The sequence below is a fragment of the Anser anser genome (assembly GCF_964211835.1).
Source record: "Anser anser genome assembly, chromosome: 1".
In the NCBI taxonomy this organism is placed as follows: domain Eukaryota; kingdom Metazoa; phylum Chordata; class Aves; order Anseriformes; family Anatidae; genus Anser; species Anser anser.
Window position 1 is genome coordinate 142,749,580 of NC_139720.1, and position 24,415 is coordinate 142,773,994.

Here is a 24,415-nt window from a genome sequence, read left to right on the forward strand (position 1 = left end):
GAAACCAGCTCTTTCTTCAACAGCCTGGAGCTTGGGTGGATGTGTGGGTCTCTCAGCTGGGCTTTCGGCTCCACCTTCCCCTCAGGTAGATGCTACAGGAGAAGTACCTGCATGTGGGCCTCGATTCAGGCATGGGAGGAGACAGCAGTCATTGGGGACATGTTCACTGTTCAAAGAAACACCCCCATCTCTGCCAGGGGGGGATGGCGACAAGCCAGTAAGGTCTATCCCACTTGTTGGGTCTGCTCCGCAAACCAGAATTTGGGCTGCACTGCAGTGGCATATTCAAAATCTTCTTCACTATTACCTGGAAATTTCCATACCAAAACACTCTTACAGATTGAAGCTTTATGGGTTAAATATCCCCAGCTGTAACTAGAAGTTTACTCCTGCAAGAAGAAAATTTGTCCCTGCAGGTATATGTTATTATTTTCACTTCTCTATTTAAATATTTATATATATATATATATATAGGTGGTGGTGTTTTTACCAACCTTATTGGATCACATAAAATTAATTCGTTTCTAAAAGTACTGAACCCTATAAAGAAGACAGTAAAAATGAGGTATTTTCTTATGCATTCCTGCTTATTTGCAGAAACCTGATGGAAATAAACCGACTTAGATGGCCAAGACCGCTGCTTATTTTGTATGTGGCCTATTTTATTTGGGGGTACGGGGGGTGGATTAGTGATGCTCATGCCTCTCCAGCTGCATTTTATTTGTTGTTGTTGACTTTTATTGTTGTTGTTTTGTTTGATTGTTTGTTTTTACTGATTTTTCTGTATTTTCTTCTGCTGTCCTTTAATAGACACTAAGAAGTAGTAGTGGCACCCGCCTGCCCAGTGGCTGCTGGTGCTCACGCTGGCTCTGGACAGGGGCACCGGCTGTATTTAGAGTGGAAGCTGCTCTAATTACAGCTGTCTGGCTTCACACAACAGCTGAAATGAAGGAAGCATCAGACAAAATACTTTCATAGTTAAGAGACTTACAACTCTCAAGAGAATTGCAACTAGCAAGATTATTTTTGTCTGAATAAAATTTATTTTATTTTTAATATTGAGTGCATTGATAGATAGGGATGTCGCTTCAGCAAGGTTCTCATTTGAAATGAGCCTGGAGTTGCCTATGAATAATTTCTTTGGACTCACAATAACTGATTGCCACTTGATCATGTACAGAACCTGATCCCTTGCCCTGCCCTTTCTTTATCCTTGCTCTGTTGTCATTCTATGGACTGCTGCAACATGGCTCCACTATAAAGCCAGCAAAGACAGGCAGCAAACCCGCAGGTATAATTTTTCCATTCTCTTGCAGAATGTGTATTCAATTAAGTAACTATACTATAAAATACCACAGACAGTGAAACAGCTTTCATAATAGCCGGAATATCTGGGTGCTTAATAGCCTCTCTTGTATCCCTAGAACACTCATGCTATGCACGGCTACTACAACCCCATTTAAAAGAATGGAAATCGAAGTACAGAATCCATTCATACACACATCTCCTCTTTTTATTTTCTCTCCAGCAGAAATGCAAGTCTGTAGCTTGTTTATCTCGACCATGACCTTCCTCGCCCTGCCTACAACTGGGATGTGATCAAGTCTACAGTTAGCTTGCCTCAGTATCCTACATTCATCAATTATTTCTAGATTTTCCATTTTTGCAACCAATTTCCACTCCTGCCTTATACATTTTCTCATTGCTGTTCCCTTACAAGAGGTGATTTTAAAATCTGAAATTTTAAAACAAAACGAGGGAAGTATTTTCAAAGTAATACGCCTCATTTTTTCAAGTAGCAAAATCCAGATAACATGATTGCATGTAGGGCTCTTCAAAATAGTGCAGTCATTTATACCTTAATACACTATCTCTTCACCCTACTGTTTACCAAGGAGGTTGCTACAATGTCAAGAAGCAATTGTCAGTACATTTATTTGAGCTCCCATTTAGAGTCTCTATGTATAATGCTCCTTTAGTTTTGTCAAGTGTTCCTGCTTTTAAGACCTACATGTCTAAAATACCCAATTTGAGGAAATCCAATAAGGCAGGACACGTTTTCAAGATGGATTTTCCTTAGAAGGGACATTACTTACTGGAACAGCACTTCTATAGTGTGTATAAGAGAAAGAAAAAATAATAATACTGTTGACAATGTTCAGCAGATGGTTTACAGAGTTCTAAATGCAGACGATATATAGACTGTCAGGTGATATTTTATGATTAAAACATTAAGAAAACAAACCTGAGATATTTTTTTTCAGACAGAAGAAAGCAATACCGTGCATAAAAGGAAGAGTTCTTCTTGATAGCTATTCCATCATAATGATACCTAGAAGATAAAAAAAACTGATGAACTGACAAACGTGTGATTTTCAAGATAGTCAGCAAAGAATTCATATTCCTCCACTGAAAGCACATTTAAGCAAGAAAAGAGCAAGTTTAAAAGGTACATTTATTTTTTAAATTCTGCATTTTTAAAATTCTGTTGAAAATTTATTTCCCTGATGCAAGATGTTTGCACAAACGTTTCTAGAATGACTTTAAAAGCTCTTTTTAACTTTTTTTTTTTTTTTAACCTTCTTTTAAATGAACAACCATAAGCCAGCACACATGATGCAACAGGTTTGCATGGGCCAATTAGAGAAGCTGGGGTCCAGAGTCTCAGCTGATAGTTTTGATGTCCCACCTGAGGCCGAAGGCTTGCGTGCAGCTGCATCGCAGCGGTTTACACCAGCTTAGGGACTGGGTGGCCCATTGGTGGAACCTAAAAGCAAGAAATCTCCAAGACCTGCTATGGCTTTATGCCCATCCTGGTGAGCAGTGGGAGCCAGGTACCACCAGTGGGTTCTGCAGGAACCTTTTCAGACAGCATCACCGCCCGGTGCAGGGTGGCCAGGGAGGTGTCTGGCCCCCAGCAGCCACCAGATGGTGACCTTCTGCCGGTGGGAGGCCCAGGGCCACCGCGCACCAGGCGAAGCCCGGGAGCATCTGTGGCGAGGCACTCCCAAAACGCTGGGTCTCACCGGATCGAGCTGATAGCAAGCCCAGACTAGTGGAGAAAAATCACAGATCAAGTAAGGGCATGTCACTCGCAAAGCCAGTGCGTTACAGCTACTCCAAAGGCTTGTGAAATTACTGCTTCTCAGTGCCCTTAAAACATCGCCTTTTCCAGTCTGGATGTTCAGAGTGTGATTATATATTTGGACAGTGAATCGATGGAAGTGTATCGATCTCAGTCCTCCTGCCTGTGCTCTAGAGGAAGATAGGGAAGGGAGATGGAGGAGGAGATCAGATCTGGGCTGATCTGATTTATTTGGTTTTAAACTGTGTACAGCAGTTCTTTTGACCACCAGTACCCACTGGATCACAGCACAGATACGTGCAAAGGTGAGCACTCTGTGCCTGCAAGCACATACACCACTCTGCTGCCTGCTCCACATCTCCCAGCCCCAAGCATCCCGGACACCGTGTCCCAGGGGCATTGAGGAAGGCTGTGAGGTCCAGCAGCTGCCTCACACAAGCCCAGCTGTTAAAGCAAGGACAACTCTGAGCACCGATTTTTTAAGAGCTAGTCTGATCTGGAATTCATATGCTAGTGGAGCTGCTCTGATGTGGTGGATTTTGTGGAATTAACTCTATCTTAATATATGTGGTGACATCATGAATCTCTCTGGATCTGTTTTTGCAATTTGGGATGGCCTTGAAATCAAATATTCAGCTGCTGTATTAGTGCTGGAGCTGAAAATTCAGCCATTAAAAATATATATTAGAACAGTTACACATAACATTTTTTAAAAAAAGGAAGCTAAACCAATACCTGGCACTGCCTCTTGTGCCCAGCCTTCTTGTCCCCAGACCCGGGAAAACTAACCGAATAAGCTAAAAAGCAAAGAGAAAATTACAGTTACTTGGCAAAATCATTCTAAAGCACAAAAGTGTATCTACTACATTTTTTTCTCCTTAATCATTTCTTTTGCTTTCCATTACTTGCAGGCTAATACCTGTCCTTACATACCTCTCAAACGGTAACTGCTGAACTGAACTCAATCAGGCTTTTGCGGATCGAAATCTAAGTAATTTAAGGGATTACCTCCCTCGGGTAGGAATTTTTTTTTTAGACTAGCTTGTTTTGCCTCGCTCGCACTGAAGCACACCCAGTGCACACACTGGGAGACCACCCACAGGCGGGTGGGTGCAGCAACCGGGGGAACTCGATCTGCAAGAGCACGTCTGGCTGGGGGCCTGTGAAAGTGCCGTGACTCTCCAGTCCTTGGCCAGCCCTGCGAACCTTGCTCATCCCAGCAGGGTTTACTCACGCAGCCCACTCACTCGTGCAAGGAGCATTTGCAGGCTGGGGTCTGACTTATCTGGTTTTGAGAGGCTGCACCACCAAGCTGCAGAGCGACCTTTTGACCACCCCCGTGGTAAATGTGAGCTGAGGTCACATAGCATCTGCCAAGGTTAAGCCCTACAGAATAATAAGATACTGTCAGGGCAATAACCCACTTCACCATGATTATTCTGCATGAGCTATCCTGTGAAGACAGAGTGTAGCCAGGGGTGGCTGGAGCTAACATCCCCTATACAGGGGGAAGAGTGTGCAATGCTGGTGTTGAGCAAGAGGAGCCTCCACTCAGCAGCACAACGTTTGGGCTTTTTGCAAAGCACACTGTTGGCCTGGAGGCCCACTCAAGGACAGATTTCCCCAACAGACACCCACCTGCAGCTTCAGTGTTAGCAGTGCTCTTCTGCAGACACGGATATATTTGGGCAGAGTGATCAGGCAGATTGAACTAATGCTGTCTTAAATGACCACAGTTTGATTCACGCGGGGCTCGATTGCTCAGATCCTCACAGTCACGTAGTGTGGTCAGGTTACTACAGGTTGGTGAATTATTAATAGCTCAGCCCACTAGCTAGCCTCTGGTAACTGGTTACACGTGCACCTTCGGCTGAAACCCGCGTAGCTGCAGTTCCTGCCCTCCTCAGTCTCTCGCTGCACGGCCCTACATCTCGCTATAGCACGACACACCATTTCAAGACATTGGGGAGCTGCCCCCCAGCTTGTTCACTTGCACTGCAAGGAGTTGGGTAGGCCAAGGCTGAGAGCAAACAGTTGTGAGCACCAACCTATGGCAGCTATGGCTCATCAGCTAAGCCCTTCTGCGTGACCAGACTCATGCTTCACCCTTGCCTGTCCCAACTGAAAAGTGCATTAGCCTAAACCACAAGAAGGCTTAGCTTACTGGTGGTAAGTCAATCATGCTGGCGCACCTGAAAGTGCACAGACAGGATGGGATTTGTCTCATCTGTTGGGCTACAAGGTAGAGATGTGTAAGCTCGTCACTGCAGACTCCATAGTCAATGAAAAAAAACAGGCAGTTCCAAGGTGCAATTCACCTGGGCTGACTCATTTAGGGTGAGAGGAATCATATGTAACTATTTATTTCTCTCCATTGACTACTAAGAGATGGTGATGGGTTGCATGGCAAACATCTCCACCAAAACGGACAGATTCTACCATGGGTTTGGCTGATGGGTGGTGATCCATTAAGCTGTGCTAAGTCAATCATGCTGGATCATCCACTCAAATCTTAAGTAAGAGTGACTTAACTTTTACCCAGTAGAAAAAAAAATAATATATATATATATGTATATTCAACTGAATTGAGATAAATGATTCCTAAAATGAGGTTATTCACACACACAAAATTGATTTCAGCTGATTCCAAAATTGATTGCTACCTCCTTTACTTGTATTATTTTCATTCTCTTCTAAAACAATGCTTGGTAGCTCTTACTATGGGCACTAATGGGAGAATATTAGCAGTAAAAATAACAAACTCTGAACAAAAATTGTGAGCAGCAAACAATTACAATCCATTCTGTTTTCCTTAATTGGCTAAATAAAGTTGAATAGCTGTAAGTGTTTGCTGCAATTGGGGTTTCTAAGTGGTGATTGCCCCGTGGGTTATATCAGTTTCCACTTATTAGGAGAGTATAACTGTTTAAAGGAGATTGGGTTTTGCATCTGCATTTGGTTTGCTTGGATGATTCTGTAAAGACCTTTGTGTGTGTGTTTGGAGCAAAATCTCCCTAAGTATAATTAAAAACTAAAGCATAACAAACAAAGGGATCTTTTAAGGACAGAAGAATCAGCTCCTCAGGACTAGTTTATTAACCTTGCACAGTTTACTCTGGTAAAGCCTTCTAGAATATATTGGGAGAGCTTACCAGAAATATATTAGCAAAGACACAAGCATAGCTGTAATTCCTAGCTCAACACAAATCTCTGTGCAACTGCCACAGAAAATAAAAGAATGATGCAATTCTCCAAATAAACCAAAGAGGTATGAAGGACCATATAGAAGCTTTCAAATACAACCTTTTCCAAGCTCTTAGGCTGAATTATCCTATTACAGCAAAATACAGTACATCTGCACCCTTCTCTATTATTTAATCTTTCTTGGTACACAATGAGTATATTTGATACAAACTTATCCAATTTTCTGTTTGGGTATCTCAGCTTCTTATCTCATATATCCTGTCTACTCTGTACCTTTCCAAAGGTGGCTGAATTTACTTGATCCTTGGCATCTGGGCTGCAGTTTTCTATATACATTTCATATAGTAGCCAACGGGGTACAGTGCATCCTTCACACAAATAGAAATTGTCAGCTATCCTTTAAAACAAACAAACAAAAAATAATCAGTTTATGTCAGAATTAGAAAACAGAATTTTTAAAGTGAAATTTTAATAGCTAATCAGGTTTAGAGTGAACTCCATAGTAGTTACTCCTATTTTATAGGAGCATAAATTCAAAGTAAGAACTACTTACTACATTTATGCTAATCTGTATTCTGGAAAAGAAAAAAAAAAAAAAAGATACATCTTCTCAGATGTATATATTCTAAGTTTGCTTTTAACTTTTTAAGTTCTACTTTAAATGTTTTTTTTTTCCCCAAAAATGTAAGAGCAGTCATGTGAGACTCTGTTAAGAAATTAACTGGATCTCATGGTTTTTAATAAAGAAATACAATGTAGTAGTACCAATCTAACATTAAAACCAATATGCAAGACATTAACATCTCTCTAATAGGACACAATTTTTATCTCCTAATTACAAAGGTCTCTGCTGTACCAAAGACAATAATACGAGCTTTTTTTTTCTTCTGAAATGTCCAGGATGATGTTTTGGGATAGAGAGTGCACAAATGATGAAGGACCAAATTCTTTTCTCATACAACCTCACTGATTCTAGCACAAGTTTAGCAAAAGAACAGATTTTAAATTTACATTTATTGTGTATTAGGACCGACAGTGCCTAAACTGTTTTCTGTGTTTAAACACTTACCCTTTGGTGAAATCCCTTGCTCATCCTACCTGTCAGAGCGGTCATAGTCAAGTCAACGCAACTATTTGCGTGAGTGAGATAAAGAAGATGTGAACTTAGTTGCTTCTGAGACTAAGTTATTACTTTCACCAGAATAAAGACCTTTAATTACGAGATAGTGGCAATGGTTTCGATGTCAGACGATAATAGCTTCCCACAGTACAAATACAGAAGCAAAGCTGGAGCAGAGAAGCAGAGAGGGGATTAATTTTCAAAGCACGACACGCCAATCGTATAACAGTGTTTTCTCACCGTGACTCCACTTCCGTTATGGCTGACAATTTACGCATATTTAATTGTTTTATCAGATGAACGCTGGTGCAGCGCAGTGCCAGTTGCTCACTGTGTCTTTACCGACGATCGGGTTGGCTCAGAGCATGGACTTCTCCCAGTCGCCCGGCGAGATAAGCAGTTCAGGCTTTAATTTGGTGTTCCCCACAGCATTAACAGCCCGCTTTCAGGCTACGCAGTGTTTGTCTTTCTCTATTAGCTTTATGGGTGGTAGATAATGGACGAGGCCTTCAGTGAACGGGCTTGCTAGAACAGAGGCCTCTCGATGCCGGGGAGCAGGGACATGATCACCGTGCAGCCCGCCAATGGGGCATTTCCCTCCATGGGGCCAAATGGTGAACGAAACTTATTCCAGGTAAGAGTCCTGACCGAGCGCTGCCTCCCAGCAGACAGAAATACTTGTTTCGTCTAGGACAGCCATCTCAAAACCCTTCATAATTGAGCAGTCCCAGAGGAGATTAAACCTAAGTCCAAATTCATCCTTAATATAACACTGCAAGAGTCACTGGATGTGCAGCAGAAATTAACTCATGCTTCAGTTACTGATTTCTGCCAATAGGTTTGCTTAAGCACTTAACCATTTACTGACAAAATATTGGGGAACTTTGTTTCATGAATTTTTCGTCTATTAAACTGTGAGCCTTTTTCAAACAACAAATAAAACACATTCTTAGCGTTAATACATAATACAAAGGCACTGCATATCAGAAAAAAAAAAGTGTATACAGAAAAGAGCTCTGTGCTTGTCTTCTTACCCACTAGCCCCAAGGTTCTCAAAACCTGGGTGTCTGTGGCACGCATCAAAACAGAACTGGTAAGAAAATCAGCAAGAGCAAAAGGGAAGGGAGTGGTAAGGCAGGACAATGGAGGGTTAAAGAAACACCTGGGGGAAAAACCTCCTCCATTTATCCACTGCTTTCTATACACATTTTCCATGGGGATCAGTACGTGTTCAGTTCTCCAGGTTTTCTGGGGTCTGCCACCTGCTATACGTGCAGCTTTGGTAGCTGGGCCATCGCATGGGGTTGCAAGTCAGCTGTTAAACCACTTCTCCAGCAAAGCGTGTTCTGCTATTTTCAGTGCACCAACGACAAAACAGGGCTAAACATTTTTAAATTTCAAAACCTGGAAAGGTGATTCAGGTTGATTTAAAAAAAAAAAAAAACTTATCTTTTAAAGGGTTATTTATGATTCAGTTTTATGCAATGTGGCTGTGGCACGCCCTTGTGGGATGCCCCTTGTAGGGGTGCGTCTACCACAGCGAATGGGCAGAATGACCCTGATGTTCAGATTTTGCTGAGCGAGGGGGGATAGAAAGGCTGAGGATGAGGTGCTGTCAAGTTCAGGTTCTCTTACAGGTGTTGCCGTTGCTTCACACACGGTTTCAATACTGTTCGTTACCTGGATTCAGCCGTGTGTGGGGAAGGAAGGGCGGGAACCCCTTTTTTCTCTTTCGCTGCCCCACGGCTGATGGCACTTTTCACAAAACTCGAGAAAAACCAAGGTGACAACCTTACTCCTCTACAGAAAGCCTCTCGCTGTGTCGGGGTGCAGCCGTTGCCCCCGCCCCAGGGATCACACCGCAGGGCACAGCGGTGGCTCCGCATCGCCCTGCCGAGGATGCTCACGCCAAGGGGCGGCGCGGGCGGAAAGGCCGGGACAAGTGACCCTATTCCCCCGCATCAAGCCACCTCCAGGCGGACCGTGGCAGGACACAGGCTCTCAGGGCGAGTTCCCTGCCGTCGGGGCACCTTTGGCCTTACAAAACCTCGGCGGGCGTTATCGCCGGGCCCCCGCCGTCCCAGCGCTCCCCGGCCCCATCGCTGCCCTCCCCACGGCCCGGGCGGGGGGCACGCACCAGCGGGTGATGGAGAGGTGCAGGAGGGAGGTGGGGCTGCCCTCGGACATCCCGGCCGAGCCGTGCCGGGCCGTGCCGGGCCGTGCAGAGCCGTGCCGGGCCGTGCCGGGCCGTTCGGTACCGGCCGGCGGTGGCCGCGCGCCGCGGGGGCCTTCCAAGCGCGGGGCGGCGGCGCCCCGGTACCGGGCGGGGGGCGCCGGGGGCGGGCGGGGAGAAAGGCATCGTCCCGGGAGGGGGGGGCGGGACCCCGGGGTGCGGGGGGTGTTTCCCTGCCCTTTCCCTTTCCCTTTCCCTTTCCCTTTCCCTTTCCCTTTCCCTTTCCCTTTCCCTTTCCCTTTCCCTTTCCCTTTCCCTTTCCCTTTCCCTTTCCCTTTCCCCCTCTCTTCTCTTTTCTTTTGTCTTTTGTCTTTTTTTTTCCTCTTTTGTTTTCTTTTACATTTTTTCTTTTTTCTTTTTCCTTTTATCCTTATATCCTTTTTCATTTTTTCCCTTCCCTTCCCTTCCCTTCCCTTCCCTTCCCTTCCCTTCCCTTCCCTTCCCTTCCCTTCCCTTCCCTTCCCTTCCCTTCCCTTCCCTTCCCTTCCCTTCCCTTCCCTTCCCTTCCCTTCCCTTCCCTTCCCTTCCCTTCCCTTCCCTTCCCTTCCCTTCCCTTCCCTTCCCTTCCCTTCCCTTCCCTTCCCTTCCCTTCCCTTCCCTTCCCTTCCCTTCCCTTCCCTTCCCTTCCCTTCCCTTCCCTTCCTTCCTTTTCTTATGTTTCCTCTTTTTATTTATCTCTTTTTCTCTCTCTCTTTTTGTTTTACGTGCCCACCAACAACAGAACAATACCCACCACCTTACCACAGTCAACAACAGCGCACCAGGTATCATCTCTCTAGAGCAGGGGCTCGCCGTGGCCTCACTCCCACACCCAGGTTACACCAGGACGCAAACCCAGGTTTGTGCTGGGGTTGCTCGGTGTGACCTCCAGCCTGGGTGCAAACGCTGCCACCGAGCAGCCGGTCCTGGCACTGAGTCGTGCGTGGCCATGTAGGGATTTTATAGGAATTACAGGTAGGAAAATGTATTGTATGTAAACCAGGAGGTACAAGCATGCTGGAGAGAGGTATAAAGGAAAAATTACACTGCAGCGCATTTGAATAACACAAGCACTGCTTTAATAGGTTTTGCACGCATTTAAAACATTATTTTCAGAGTTTTACACAAGGCTGATCCCATCATTGTTTAATTTCTCTTTGATATAGATAGATGAAAAGGCTGTCTGCTCTACTGAAACCCTGTAAGCACTTTTCCATTGCAAGCATCCATTATGCAAAATGAGCTTTACTACCATGTGGCTGACAAAAATAAATTATGTATGGCTGGAGCATCTAAAAGCTTCCTCAGTGGATGGAGTTGTGTTACATCAGAGTTTAGCTTCTCAGAAACTCCCGTGGCTGCCTCATGTTAATTAGCTGCTGAAGCCTAGGTATGACACAGACAGGTTTGCTTGCTTTGTTATGACAAGACAACCAAAGCAAACACACTGGTAGACAGCTATATTAAAAGTGGAGGGGGACGGGGAACCAGAAAAAGCAAATTTACAGTGGAAAGCTGCTGGTTTTCTGGTCCCTCTATGTAGCTCGCATTGAAGGAGCAGTGCACACAGATGTCATGTATTATACATGTTGGTTTTAATCTGTAAAGCCTTGCACTGTGCTGAGAACCCCATGGGAAGATGCTGCTCGCTCATCAGGCCCCGAACCAAAGCCTTGGAAGCTCTGCCTGCACACACTACGGGTATGCACGCTGCAGCCAGGACAATCTGTCATCAACAAACCCGCGCCATCACCTATTGTGGGAGCTTTGCTCACTTCTTGGTTGTTGAGTCTGTATCTGCAGCGCACTTTGGTGGCTGGGGAGCGCAGTGCTGCCGCTGCGAGATGTCTCCCTGCTGATTCAGGTGCGCCACTCCACGCTGCCCTGACTTCCAGGCTACGTGCCTGAGGAAGATGCTCTCATCTCCAGCTGCCAACAGCTGACTTGGTTGCATTTCTGCCTCAGTCCCAGCCGTGTTTCTCAAGGTCCGCAGCCAACAACTGACTTTCTGCGCCCACCCAAAACTCCACAGCATTTGTGATGCTCCATAGGCCCCAAGATGCCTTAACAGCTGAAACATTTACAGCTTATCTAAACCCAAAAAATGATAAACAGAAACTTTCCATGGCGACAGACTGAAAGCAAGGGCAGCCACACAGATCATAAAATCCCTGGACTACATCTATTACTCAGAACTAAGTTTTGAGGAGACAAAGCAAATGCTGCACAAAGAAATTGTCCAATTACTGCCCATGGCTTAAGATGTACAAAGAAGTAGGTCACGGATTTTTCCCTGCCCAATTTCCAGATCACATTAACGAGATAAATGGACATGTCCTGTTCAGATCTCTACACTCCATCATTATTTGATTGAAGTATTTCCAGTTTTTCAGAAAATGTCTCTTTAACCTTTCAATTAAATCTAATACTTTTCAGAGGAGAAAAAAAAAAAAAAAACAACTTGATTTTGAATACCAAGCTGCTAGTAAAATTTGTTTGAAAACCTGAAATCTGTTTCTTCAGTTTAATCCAGTCAGATAGGACTGGGTGGATGTACACTAGGTCAAACTGTGGCAAGCCTTTATTCTTGCATAAGCTGAAAGCTGCACGGCTGTTTATTGCTGTCATGGATGTCCTTCTTGTGTAAAATGAAAGAGAAATTAATGAATGTGCACTTTGACTGAATAAAATTTTGACCTAAAATTAAGACCGTGGTTGGATTGATTAAAAGGCATGCTAAAGAAGCTCCTTTCCTCTGACCTTCACCTGTAACTAGGATATATTTGAATCAAACCTTGAGGTAAATCAGAAATCTCCAAAATGTTGTGATGTGTGTCATTAGCACAAAGTTGCCTCCGCAGATTACTCCCCTCCCTTGCCTCCCGTATTCAGGAAGGGATTTGGATACCTTTTCAGTTATTCTTTGCTGTAGAGATATATGGCACATAGAAGAGCTGTTGTTGGAGACAGCTGTTTTGTAAAGGAACACTAAAATGCTAAAATCTCTCAAATACTTAAAATATTTTTAAAAAGCACTTTATAAGATTTTTAAGCACTTAAGCTAAAGTATGTATAAAACATGGTCATAAAAGAAAGTAAATCCACTATTGCTTCCACCATTACCAACAGCAATGGAAATATGTAACTATAATGAATTGTATGTTCCCTTACAGCTGAAAAGTTCATTATGGGATTTATTTCATTCATTCATCTCTAGAAAGAAATTGTCAACTGAAGTTGAAAATTAAAACAAAACCAAATTCCTCCACACCACCCACAAAATCAAGGCCCTGGAGCAATATACTATTAAATTCTTGATATGAAAACCTAAAACAATTTAGTCAGTGTTGGAGTATGAGTCTTGGTGGGAAAAGGTAAATATTGTGCTTCGAGAAATCAATCACTATTTTTTTTTTTTTTCGTTTTGTATCTCTATTAGGTGACCCACCAGGGACAAAATGGCATCTGTGTAAAGACTTACTGATTTTTCCTTCCTTTGAGATCTGAGTAATCCCAGTGATCTGGTATTAGCTCAATCCTATCAGTTTACTGTGAACAGGGATCTTCGGAGCAGTAGCTACATTTCAAACTTTAATTTAAAATAAATCAACAAGACAGCATTTAGAAAATACAAAGGGTTATGTCTGGTTGTGTCATGGCACGAAGCAGCAGCAAAACCAAAACAGAATTGCAATCACCTTCTCCTTGAATATTACGCTTTGACATTACAGAAGATCCTGTGTCCTTCACAAGCCACCCACTTAAAACACGAATGCAAGGAGGAAGTAGAAGGCTTCTCTCCCAGCTGCCCACAGCAAGGGAACTCTTTGGGCATGAAAACCCAGTTCAGCAAAGCATGTCACCATGTGCATAAGACCGCTTCATTTCGGCAAAGCATTTAAGAATATGCTTAACTTTAAATATGTACTTAGCTGAATTGTTTTGCTGAGTGGGGATTGATGGCTGAATTAAGGCATTAAACATTAATGACAGAGCTGGGAACACAGCACAGTATGTAAATGGGGATTTGTCAGGACTAGAACAAACTGATTCAAATAATGCAATCATTATATGATTAAGATCTCTTAAAAGATGTGAAGCCATCAGAAAGGCTTAGGGTCTGCTGACTTGAGATGGGTGACAACCGTCTCAGTCTCTCCACTCCTTACACAGTCTCAACTCACCTGTTTTTAGAGTGTCTGGTGGGGAGACCAGAAGGGAATCTCTTCCACACAGTAGCTGAAACAGTTAAATCTGTTGGTACAACTTTGATCCTAGGTGTTGCCCAGGGCAGCCCTGCACTGTTGGTTACGGATCTCCTCCTGAGTAGGGTGAAGAAGCAGGGTACCGTGACAGCGCTTCCAGGTGCCTCCACATTCCTCGACATCACTGACTCCTAGCTGCTTTTGGTACCACCGCCAGTGGTAGTAGGGTCTACCTGAGCATCTCTCTTCCCCTCATCCTGTGAGGCTCTGGTGTGAATGCCACTCCCAGGGCTCTTCCAGTCGTCCTCCATGCTACCTGTGCACCCAGTGCCTCTGCGAGGGTGTCCATGGAGCTACGGGCTCTGGCTTCCACCATGTGCTCCTGACACCCATTCTTCATATTTCTCTCTTTCTAGATCCACTCGGGGCAGCCAAACCATTTACACAGTGACTCATGAAGATGGAGATAGGGATAAAAGCTAACTGCCTGTCTGTCCAGAAGTGGCTGAGGTAATGCTTGCCGGCGAAAGCAACTGCTTCATTTCTGCTTGGCAGAAGATGCAGCATTTGCTCCTCCAAGCCTAGTAGTATTTTATTGTGCTTCCCTCCTTCATTCTTTTTGTGATTTTTTGTCATGTGTACTCTAGATCTTGGATGTATCTGTAGTTAACTTTCTGTTAACAATCTATTTTGATGGCTGTGATATAAGCCGTTAAATTATTGTGCTGGTTTGGCATGTTACAATAATTTGAACAGAAACAAAATGTTTTTTTTTTTTTCTTTACAGTAAAAGCAGCGTTAAGTCATTCAGTGAAGTTCGGTCTATCTCAGAAGCTGGTGGATGTACCAGCAGCTCTGACAGTAGCTTCTGTGCCTGATTCTCAGATGACCTGCAAGCGATCTTTGGCTGTGTTTGTGCACCAGAAATGTTTACACAGAGGATCAATTAGTTTCAGAGGAAGGAATGGGATCGGGGGCATGCTCAAGGTAGGAGAGAAAATATCTCCCTCCCATACCAGAGTAAACGCACAACTTTACTGTGAAGAGAGGCGCTCCAAAGTCAAGTATATCCCTTGAATTAGAAGCCACCTAAAAACTCATAACAAGGACGTTGGGTAAATTGTACAAACTAGAGTAAAAATGCTTACTTACCATGTGGGCTTCTGATCTGAAGCATCTGAACATCACAGTAAATACTCATTTTTGTTTATGTGGCACATTTTTTGTTTTGAAGAAACATACATAGCTTCTGTTATTTGGGAATATTGCACGCTGGAAAGCTCTAGTGTCATTCTGATACTGGAGGAATCATTTTGGATTACCATCTTTGGTAGGGTTTTGTGTGTGTGTGTTTGTTTTGTACAACAGTGGGGAAAATTAAATTAAAAATGACAGATAAAAATATTTCATTTAAATAGCTAGATTGAGCAATAATTTTCTTGAAAGCGTTTGTTGAAAGCTTCAATATAGTAAGTTTGACATAATTAAATGACGATGAAGTTAACAGTTAATCTCTGAGAATGACTTTTATTACAACAAATAAAAATCCTGCCTCAATTGTTCTTTGAATGTAAAGCATGTATTACGTGACTGATGTAGCTTCATCTTCCCACCATTTGAATTTCTTAGACCAAAGTGGCACATCAAAGAAATGTTTTACACATTTAGTGTCAGAAGTGATATGATTACAGCTAGAACTGCATACAGTTGTATAACTGTTCTCCAGATTTTTAAGCCTTATATTCCTATTATTCTTTAACAAATCTTGCTTCATCCTTAAGACTACAAAATAAAACTGGAGATGGCATGATTTATGACATTTTCATTTAATACTTGTACCTAAGACCCACAGTACATTCTAGAGAGACAGAAAATACCGTATGAGACTTGGCAAGCATTACCACTTAACCACTGCAGGAATAACGAAACCTGAAAGCTCCAGGATCTGACATGATCAGATCTACCAGAACCCTGTTTTGAGGAGGTGGTGGATTTAGCTCCTCCAGACATCCCTTGCAGCCTAGAGAGTTCCAGTCCTCTGTGACTGCTGCACGGGCTCTTTCTTTATCGCCCTAAGCATTTGTGATTTGTCTGCCTGGCTTTTGTTCAAGTAAGTAGAACACTCCTTTACACTCAAACAAGTATCATAAGACAAATAAGTAGAACGCTCCTTTATAATGCTACAGAGCACTGTAAAGATATAACCCCAACAAGCTTTATAAAGAGAATTAGTATCTTTTTCATAGGCCATCTGATGCTGCTAGAACAAATATAGCTATTGGGAGGCCCCACGCATTGTTTCAGATCCTAAATAAGCAGCAAAAATAAAGCTGAATACAAGACAGGGAGAATTGCTCTGGTAGATGAGGGTATACTTCTTTTCCCAGTACAGTTCATTAGGTTACGCTGGTACAGATTAGGATGACAAAAGGCCTTTTACATAAATTTATACTACATATTTCCATTGGAATAAATTACAAAATCAAGCTTTGTGAAACATTTGGTGCAAAACCCCCCTTTGACCAGCCTGAGTGTTTATACTCTCCAGCTTTTTCTGCAGTTCTGCACTGACATGAAGGAGCTCTGAGGGGCTTAGCAGAATGAACAGATGTGTTGGGACTCTGGGCCAGTTGACATCCCTGATTTACAGTCCTGATTTGTGATCCTGAACTTGAACTATACTCTAGCTGTTCCTGACACTCACAAATACATTCCTTATTGCTAAGCATTCCTCAGATGGCTTACATAAAACATTTCAACCACTGCAAACTTCTTATTTCAACTGTGTGCCATTTGTAACATGTGACTGGCCCTCCGGTTAGCACTAGTGGAGTTGTGCATGAGCAAGGACTAGGGCTGAGTGAATACATACCCTAAATGTCCATTTGCATTCAAAAGGGACTTTTTATTTAGCTGTGGTTGTAAGACTTTCCTATTTATTTTCTATGAATATGTGATCATTTGAGCTTTACAAGCGTAATACTTGTTTGTGAGAATTCCCTTGTGACTTACTCATGAGAAGCAAACATTTAATTCAAATGTTCGGTCACTAAAAGGCACTTCAAAATTTTCTGTTGACTTTGGCTTGATTAGTTATTCAAATAAAATGTTATGATCCTTGCAGATAAAGCAAAGCACAGTTTGGCAATATTACAGTCCATGGGACAATTAACATTAATACTCTCCTTGTTACTTTAAAGAACCGTATCAATGTAGATCAAAAAGTGTATAGGCTATAAATTAAAGTTACTTGATTTATTGCAGAAGATACATTCCCAGCTGAAAATTTCAAAGTGTATTACAAAATTAATAAATTACATGATTTGCAGACCTGTTTATTCACTGAAATAATTCATTCACAACTTCGTAACCAGCATATTTCAGACATAAACTGCAGCTCTTCAAATGATTCAAGGCAAAATTTGACAAAGAAAATCCTCTGGTGAGATCAGTGTGCGTGAGCTAGAGATGCAGGATATGGTTGCTTGGTTACTAAGTAGGAGTCCACCTGGAGAGCACAATGCTTTTGCGCTTCATGCTGTGGAGATGGTCTTTGCGCTTTTATTTTGAATAGCATCACTGCTGAACGTTAACATCTGAAATGTGGATCTGGGCAACCTTAACGAACAGTCATCGGTCTCGCATCTGCAGTCGGTGGTACGTAGGGTGCCCTTCCTTCCTGCACAGAAGGTAGAGCTACGGAAAAAATAACAGACACAAAATTATTTTTAAAAGCATTTAAGAGAAGCTACCTCATATGTTATTCTCTCATATGTGCTCCACCACCCTCAAACAGACAATTCACAGTGCTTTAGTATCTTTTCAAATATTTTCAATATATACTTGGATTTTTAAATTTATATATATATATATTTTAAATACATTTTTAATGCACTTTTAAAATAAAATAATCTGCTAGTAGAAGTTGAAATTTACTCTCATTTGAAGCTCTGTCTTGACAGAAACAGCACGTAACAAGTTTCTTCAGTTTGCCAAAATGTGTTTATAAAATAAAATATATTTTCTACTGCCACCTTTGAGTTCAGACCAGACTTCTTAAAAAGTCAGCCATGAAAATGAGAAAAAGGTGAAAATGAAGATAGAAGTTAAGACTACTCTTAATAAAAAAACCTCTCGGGGAATGTGAGATGACTCCTCTGAATTTCTCAGTCTCCTGTATTCCTCATACAGGCACTATAGCTCCAGTCTCGAAGCATGTTTCAAACCCACAGTAATGCTTACTGTTTAACAAACCTGCAACTTTTTCTTTTGAGAAAATAACTGACTCACATCTTCTGAAATAAAAATGTGGAGATAAGTATTGAAGAGCAAATGCATGCCACAGATTCGATTTTTTTAGTCTTGCCAAAGTGTGTTTTTACAGAAATACACTTTATCTCAAGTCACTTGTAATTTACTTTTTAATGAATAAAGGAATTCAATCCATACAAAATCATTTAGTCCTGATTCGTGGATTCTCCCTCCTTGGAGGCCTTCCAAAGCCGCCTGGAGATGGGCCTGGGCAGCCTGCGCTGGGTGGCCCTGCTGGGGCAGGGCTTGGGCCTGGTGGCCTCCAGAGGGCCCTGCCAACCCCAACCATCCTGTGTTGCTGAGATTCTCTGACCTTAAAACTTCTTAAGCTTTGAAAATTTAGAAACATGGTACCAAACTTTTTGGATATAGTGCAAGGCAAGTCATGCCTCTTCACATATTTGGCAATTTTAGCAACTTTAAAATTGGCAATGAGGAATCCTAATGCGCTGTACAAAAGATGCTTATTTTTCCAAACATGCTGTATATAAAAGAAAATCTAGTCAACATTTTAAGATTTTTTCACTTCTAGGGTACTGAGGCCAGGATCTTGTGGACAAGCCTCACCATTTCAGTGGTTTGAAATATGGTACAATAAAATCTTATAATTCTGAAATGTAATTGATGGCCATGGAAAATGCATTGAAAAACCTCACCTATACAACTTTTGAGATGAAATGATGATGTCTCTGTGAAGTTCATTGCTGCATTTCATGGTAAGTTGGGCAGTTACCTAAAAGCCCTCATCCATTAGTTTCCTACTATTGGGTAGCATAACCTCCAAATTGAATTTCACAAACTATGCTATATTTCCAAAATTCAAAAGTTCAATTTTAGTATATCTTTAAAGTTTCAAATATTTATAATGTGTTTTCACTGCTGTGTTGAATCCAAACAGGTAGAAAACGGATTATTCCCCTTTCAACCATGCAACAATAAATTAGTATCAGAAGTATTTTCCATCATTTGATGCCTCAGGGGCTACAGATAAAAATATTTTTTCATCAAATCTTTAATTGTTTTCTTAATTGAAAGAAATGCTAATGTATTGTTCGAAATGGAGAAAGCTTTTGTTTGAGAAGATGCACAATTTTAGCTACGAGTGACTCAGAAAACGTCATGACTTACTTTGTGGTCACAGTCAGGTGATATATACGAATGGCTTCAGCTAATCTTATGGCACACTTTTTTATGCTTCTGCAGTAGGCATCTTTTCTTCTTCTAATTATCATATTTCTTAGCTGCAGAACAGATTTAAGATGCTGGAATTATTTTATCATCCACTCCATTTATATGCAGTAGTGCATTTAAGGATACAAGTAGTTAAGAAACTTCTTCATGAACTGCAGTGAGTCTCATGGTAAATACTTTACTGATCTAAGCATGGTCACTTCTTAACAGACTTTAGAAATTGCAGAGCATCTTCTTTTTAGTGGTTGCATCTTAATGGGGGGTTACCATTACAATTATGGCCACAGTCGGTGTAAAAATGAAAATAGACCAAGTGAAAATGATAAATAAATAATACGTACAGTAGATCTCACTTCAGTATTACTTGTCTATGCAACACCTGTTGCATACCTAAGCCCTAGATGCTGTTTTCCATGCAGTTCATATTTATCTATGTTATGTGGGAAGGATCTCCAGCTGTAATCTGACTCCGCACTGGAACAAGATCTGGGGAGATGTATCAGCATCCCCTTATTTTCTTCCTCTCTGTGTGGGGAGGACGAGCAGGCAGAAGACAGGCAGGAGTGGTGCACCCCAGCAGCTGAACAGCTAAGGGACCACAATGTCCCTTGCAGGTGTGCCTCAGCTGCTCTGGACAAGTGAATGTTCACAACATTTTCTCCCCTGACCCTTGGCTCACTCTGATGGGTTCTTTCATTTTAATTTTAATTGGAGGTCATGGTGAAGGGGGATCTCAACCCCACTTTTTCTGAAGTAATCTCCCACCTCTGAAACCCTCAACCATCGGGTGGATGGGGATTTGGAGCCTTGAATGGAACCACATGGATGGAATGGATCCTTGCCAATGGTTTGAATGGGTCCTTGCCATTTCTTTTTCCTCTTCCCCATTCCATCTTGGAAGGTGAAGCTTCCTTTCCTGAAGATTGCTGAAGCTTGGCTGGAAATGTCCAGGAGCTTCCAGTGCTGCCAAGAAACTCCCACGAACGGGCTGTCCTGCCCAATCAAGGCACTGAAACATCAAGGTAAACCATACCAGCAGCCATTGGCAAAACTTCGTAGTGTTCTGCCTTGTACGTCAGCTCCTTCACTGGGTTAAATGTGTGCCAACGATGGTCTGAGTAACACCATATTTTAACAGGTAAAAAAATGAAGGCCTATCTATGGATTTCATTTTAAGTGAGCAATTTAATGCTTAGATCTACATAAAAATATGGTTTGTTGTTGTTGTTGTTTTGTTTTGTTTCATTTGTTTGTTTTTTAGTCTTGTGATTAATTATTATTGAAATTCTAAATTTCTTTGGGCCAAATTCTACTTTGAAAACAAAATTTAATCAAGAGTTACTTTGTTTAGTATTACTCTGCAGAGGTTTTATTGATTCATTCATTTTTTTCTTATGCAGCAAATGAATGAAATAAGAGATGACTCTTAAATTAAAGAGTGGGTTATCATCTTCGGGGAGAAATCAAAGGAATTAGGAAGAACTTCAAATAAAGGATGGACGAACACATTTATGACAGACGGGTTAGTGTTCACTGTCTGCTAGTTTGAAAGAAAGGAAGATCCTGTGTGTGACAAAGCTTTTTCGGTCTCCCAAGCCCAATTTGTTAGCTATTAGTGCATGCTAGAAAACCTTAGCCCTTTGATAAAAGGGTGGGAAAGAAGCCATGCATGGTTAATCCTGAAGTAATTTTTCATTATTAGTATTTTTTTATTTATAGCATTTAATAGTATTAAATGCGGTATTTTGCCCTGTCTTTGTTGGGTAGGTAGTTGCTCGTGTTCTGTCAGTTATTCCTGTTCTTCTGTGCATTTTAATTATAAAACAGCTAATACCGTGGGTGACTGCTCCTAATAAATTAAAAATATCTGGATAAATAGAGAGGTGGTGTTGTCTATTAGGTGCAATATCTGGGTTTGGTTGAAAACAGGAAAGTCTGCTCGAACTCCTAGAGCAGAAAGACTTTCCTGCAGTTCAGTGCGAGTGGAAAGGACATGATGTCAGCTCTAGCAGATACGCCTGAATTATAAGGACATGGGAAGTTTTGTTCAGGGGCAGAGATAGCACACACAGCTTCATATTTTGTCTGTTTGGTCCTCACAAATACTGCCGTTAATTCTATGTGTGACAATGAAAAGCATTTTGCAGGCTTGCGAGAATTTACATTTCCAGCTCAGTGTGGTCTAAGCACAGGCTTAGAGAAGAACAACCTATTTGTGCATTTCCCCAAAAGCGATGGTTCATGTGCCTCTGAAGCAGAAAGGCCAAAATGCCTAAGCCGTGGCCAGCTTCAATGCTTGCCTCACCAGAGCTGCTGCTAGTCATACTGCAAAGTCACTGTGGCTTTTGATCCCCGCTGTTTGCACCAACTTCTGATACTCTGAAACAGAACGGACTTGCTGTGTTTTTTTTAATCAGGCCCTTGCATTTGTCCTTTTGTTGGTATGTAGGACTCGGCAGCTCTCAGAGACAGATTTGAGCCAGTCTTACTGGATGAAGTCTCTGCAAAATTTGGATTGCTTCACGTAGGAGCCTCCATGGAAACTGAGCTCTTTTGCAAGCCTGATCATCATTGTCTTGGCGCGACTTGATCTTTCTGCATCAGCGTAACCTTCCTCGGGACCTCTCCATTGGAGAGAGCACTGAGCTGAGGGGAAAAAAGGATCAGGACAAAATGTACTATAGTAACCCTTATTAATGAATGAATGCATACTCATGCATACTTCAGATATCTGCTTTGATATCCAAATACAATAGAGCTATAGACCAGGCTCAGATTTTGACCTTCAGTCTGTTACCACTAGGGCATTTATTCATGAATTGGTTTCTTTAGCCTTCTGTTGTTTTCCTAAGCTGAGCTGAAGCAGGGAAGAAGCCTGGTAACCCCTGCTGTGCTGGAGGAGATTGTCCCCAACCAGTGGCGATGGTGTGAGACTGGTGCATCTGAGCCCAACGTGTGGCAATGCATCCTGCCATTCTTTCTTCGTAAACAGAGCCCAAGCTTTACTAAAAAGCTTTGGTGTTGGGATAATGTTAATTTTGTCAGGAAAAGACTAATTTTCAAGGGATATATGAGGGATCTAAATAACATCCATCTTGGTCATGTAATACTATATTTTGTTATGAAGCACAAGTTGTACAGCTGAGACTGCAACAATCGGTGGACAGAGCTACAGAGCTACCCTTTGAAAAGCCATTTCTGCTCAAGTGCAAGTCCCTATCTGCCTTTTATATCTGGGTTTATCTTTTACATTATGAGGTATATCTTTCTGCATGGTGAGCAGTGTTCAAAGATTATTTGAAGGGAATGACACTTGGTTGTGCCATTTTGTTTGCTCAAGCCTTCAGAGCTCTTGAAATGCAAAGGTTTGGTTTTGTTCTGTTTGTCTCTCTCACACATAAATATATTCTCACGCATACATACATATATATATATATATATCAAGTTGGCTGATGAAAGTTACTATTATGGAGGAATCCTTGTCCTCAGAATAGTGTCTTCAGCTACACCCAGGGTTCAGGGAACCTTTGTCAAGAAGTACAAGCTATTTTATTTTATTTTATTTTATTTTATTTTATTTTATTTTATTTTATTTTATTTTATTTTATTTTATTTTATTTATGTACATATGAAAACTGTCTTAACACCCCTATTCTCCTTCCTGCAGCAAACAGTTTTCTTCAGATTTTAAGCGGTTACCTTTGGGCATGCCTTTTGGTGATAACTGAATGCAGGAGGGCAGGTGAGAAAAGCTTTGTTACCATACTTTAACATTACAAGTATGGATCAGAGTATCTGGGGTCTAAGTCAGAAAGGTTGCTGCCACCTGTGAGCAAACGCAGCCGACGCCAGGCTCTTACCTGCTTTTAGTCCACGGAGAGGCGGCTGGATGCTGAACGTCTGCTGACCTCTGCCCACCTGAGCCCTGACTGGGACAATACTGGTACCAAATAACTTGAGCTTTCCACGTGGACAGGGCTGCCGCTCATTTACTTACAGCAGATGGGAGATGAGAGGACCTACTTGGCCGAGCAAAATAATCGTTCAACCTTCAAGCAATCTCTCGAGTGACATGCTCTGTTCCCTATCCCTTCCCAGCATGAACCATAGAAGCACTGCTGTTGGAAAAGCCCTCCAAGATCACCTGGTCCAGCCATCCCCCTACCACCAATGTCACCCACTAAACCATGTCCCTAAGCACCACGTCCAACCTCTCCTTGAACACCCCCAGGGACAGTGACCCCACCACCTCCCTGGGCAACCCGTCCCAGTGCCTGACTGCTCTTTCTGAGAAGAAAGACAGCTGCTCCATCCCAGCTGGCCTTACTGACAGAGAATGGTCTTAGGTAGGTGTTGCTCATTTACTAGATGTCTGCCTGCTTCCGCCCATACCATATGATTTATAAAGGCAAAATTATTGTCTGCTGTTCTGAGAACTGCCATTGGAGTTAGTCACCTCTGGAGGGGACACGGAGGCTTGCAGCAGCCCTGATAGGTTTAAGTTTGGTCATTCTTCAGCATCAGGCTGAATCTGACCCTCAGTCATTGAACGCAATCGAAGTGCAAGCTGCAAAATAATCAGTTTTGGGTCTGGAAAAATACTTCCCCGAGCAATGTTTCTGAATTATTTTGGTGTAGTACTGCCATCTTTGTTGGTTAATACTGCTTTTTTTTTTTTCAATTTATTTTTTTTCAATGAAACTGTTTTTCTTTAAGTAGATTTCAGAATTTCTCTGCTTTCTTAGAGAAAAAACAAAATTGTGCTGATTTGTATTTTTTCCTCATCCAGGCTGCATTTGTTTGCACACAAGATGCCAGTAATGAAGGAGCCTACAAAATGCAGTTGGTGAAATTCTATCAGAGCTTGCGAGAAACAAAACAAACAAAAAACGTCCCATCCAGTAAAAATGGCTGACTGATGCAAAAGGAAACACAGATGGAGGTAATGGGGTTTCAAAAGAGGAATTAGAGAAGATCTGAACGGAGGCTCGTAAATTTGCAGCAGTTCCACTTTGCCAAGAACTGCGGTGGGACGTCCTCATTGCGGGAGGTATTTCCGTGCTGTGCTCACCCATGAGAGCCTTGCT

The 24,415-nt window shown here is 42.1% G+C and overlaps 1 protein-coding gene and 1 long non-coding RNA gene across 2 annotated transcripts in view; both read right to left on the reverse strand.

Moving 5' to 3' along the window:
- Positions 1-10,068, reverse strand: part of RFX8 (regulatory factor X8) — a 31,112-nt gene extending 21,044 nt beyond the window's left edge. Inside the window, exons 1-4 of the mRNA XM_083820588.1 lie at positions 9,547-10,068; positions 6,563-6,686; positions 3,821-3,882; positions 2,246-2,332 (exon numbers count right to left, since the gene is read on the reverse strand). Coding sequence (XP_083676714.1) covers positions 2,246-2,332; positions 3,821-3,882; positions 6,563-6,686; positions 9,547-10,028 — 755 coding nt within the window. The 5' untranslated portion in view covers positions 10,029-10,068. The remainder of the gene's footprint in view (positions 1-2,245; positions 2,333-3,820; positions 3,883-6,562; positions 6,687-9,546) is intronic.
- A 5,097-nt stretch (positions 10,069-15,165) lies between these two features.
- On the reverse strand, positions 15,166-23,973 carry LOC310892615. Its single transcript, XR_014578250.1, has 3 exons — positions 23,189-23,973; positions 19,266-19,378; positions 15,166-17,522 (listed from the first exon to the last, which is right to left on the reverse strand). It is a non-coding gene; the product is annotated as an uncharacterized lncRNA (long non-coding RNA).
- Between the last annotated feature and the right edge of the window lie 442 nt (positions 23,974-24,415).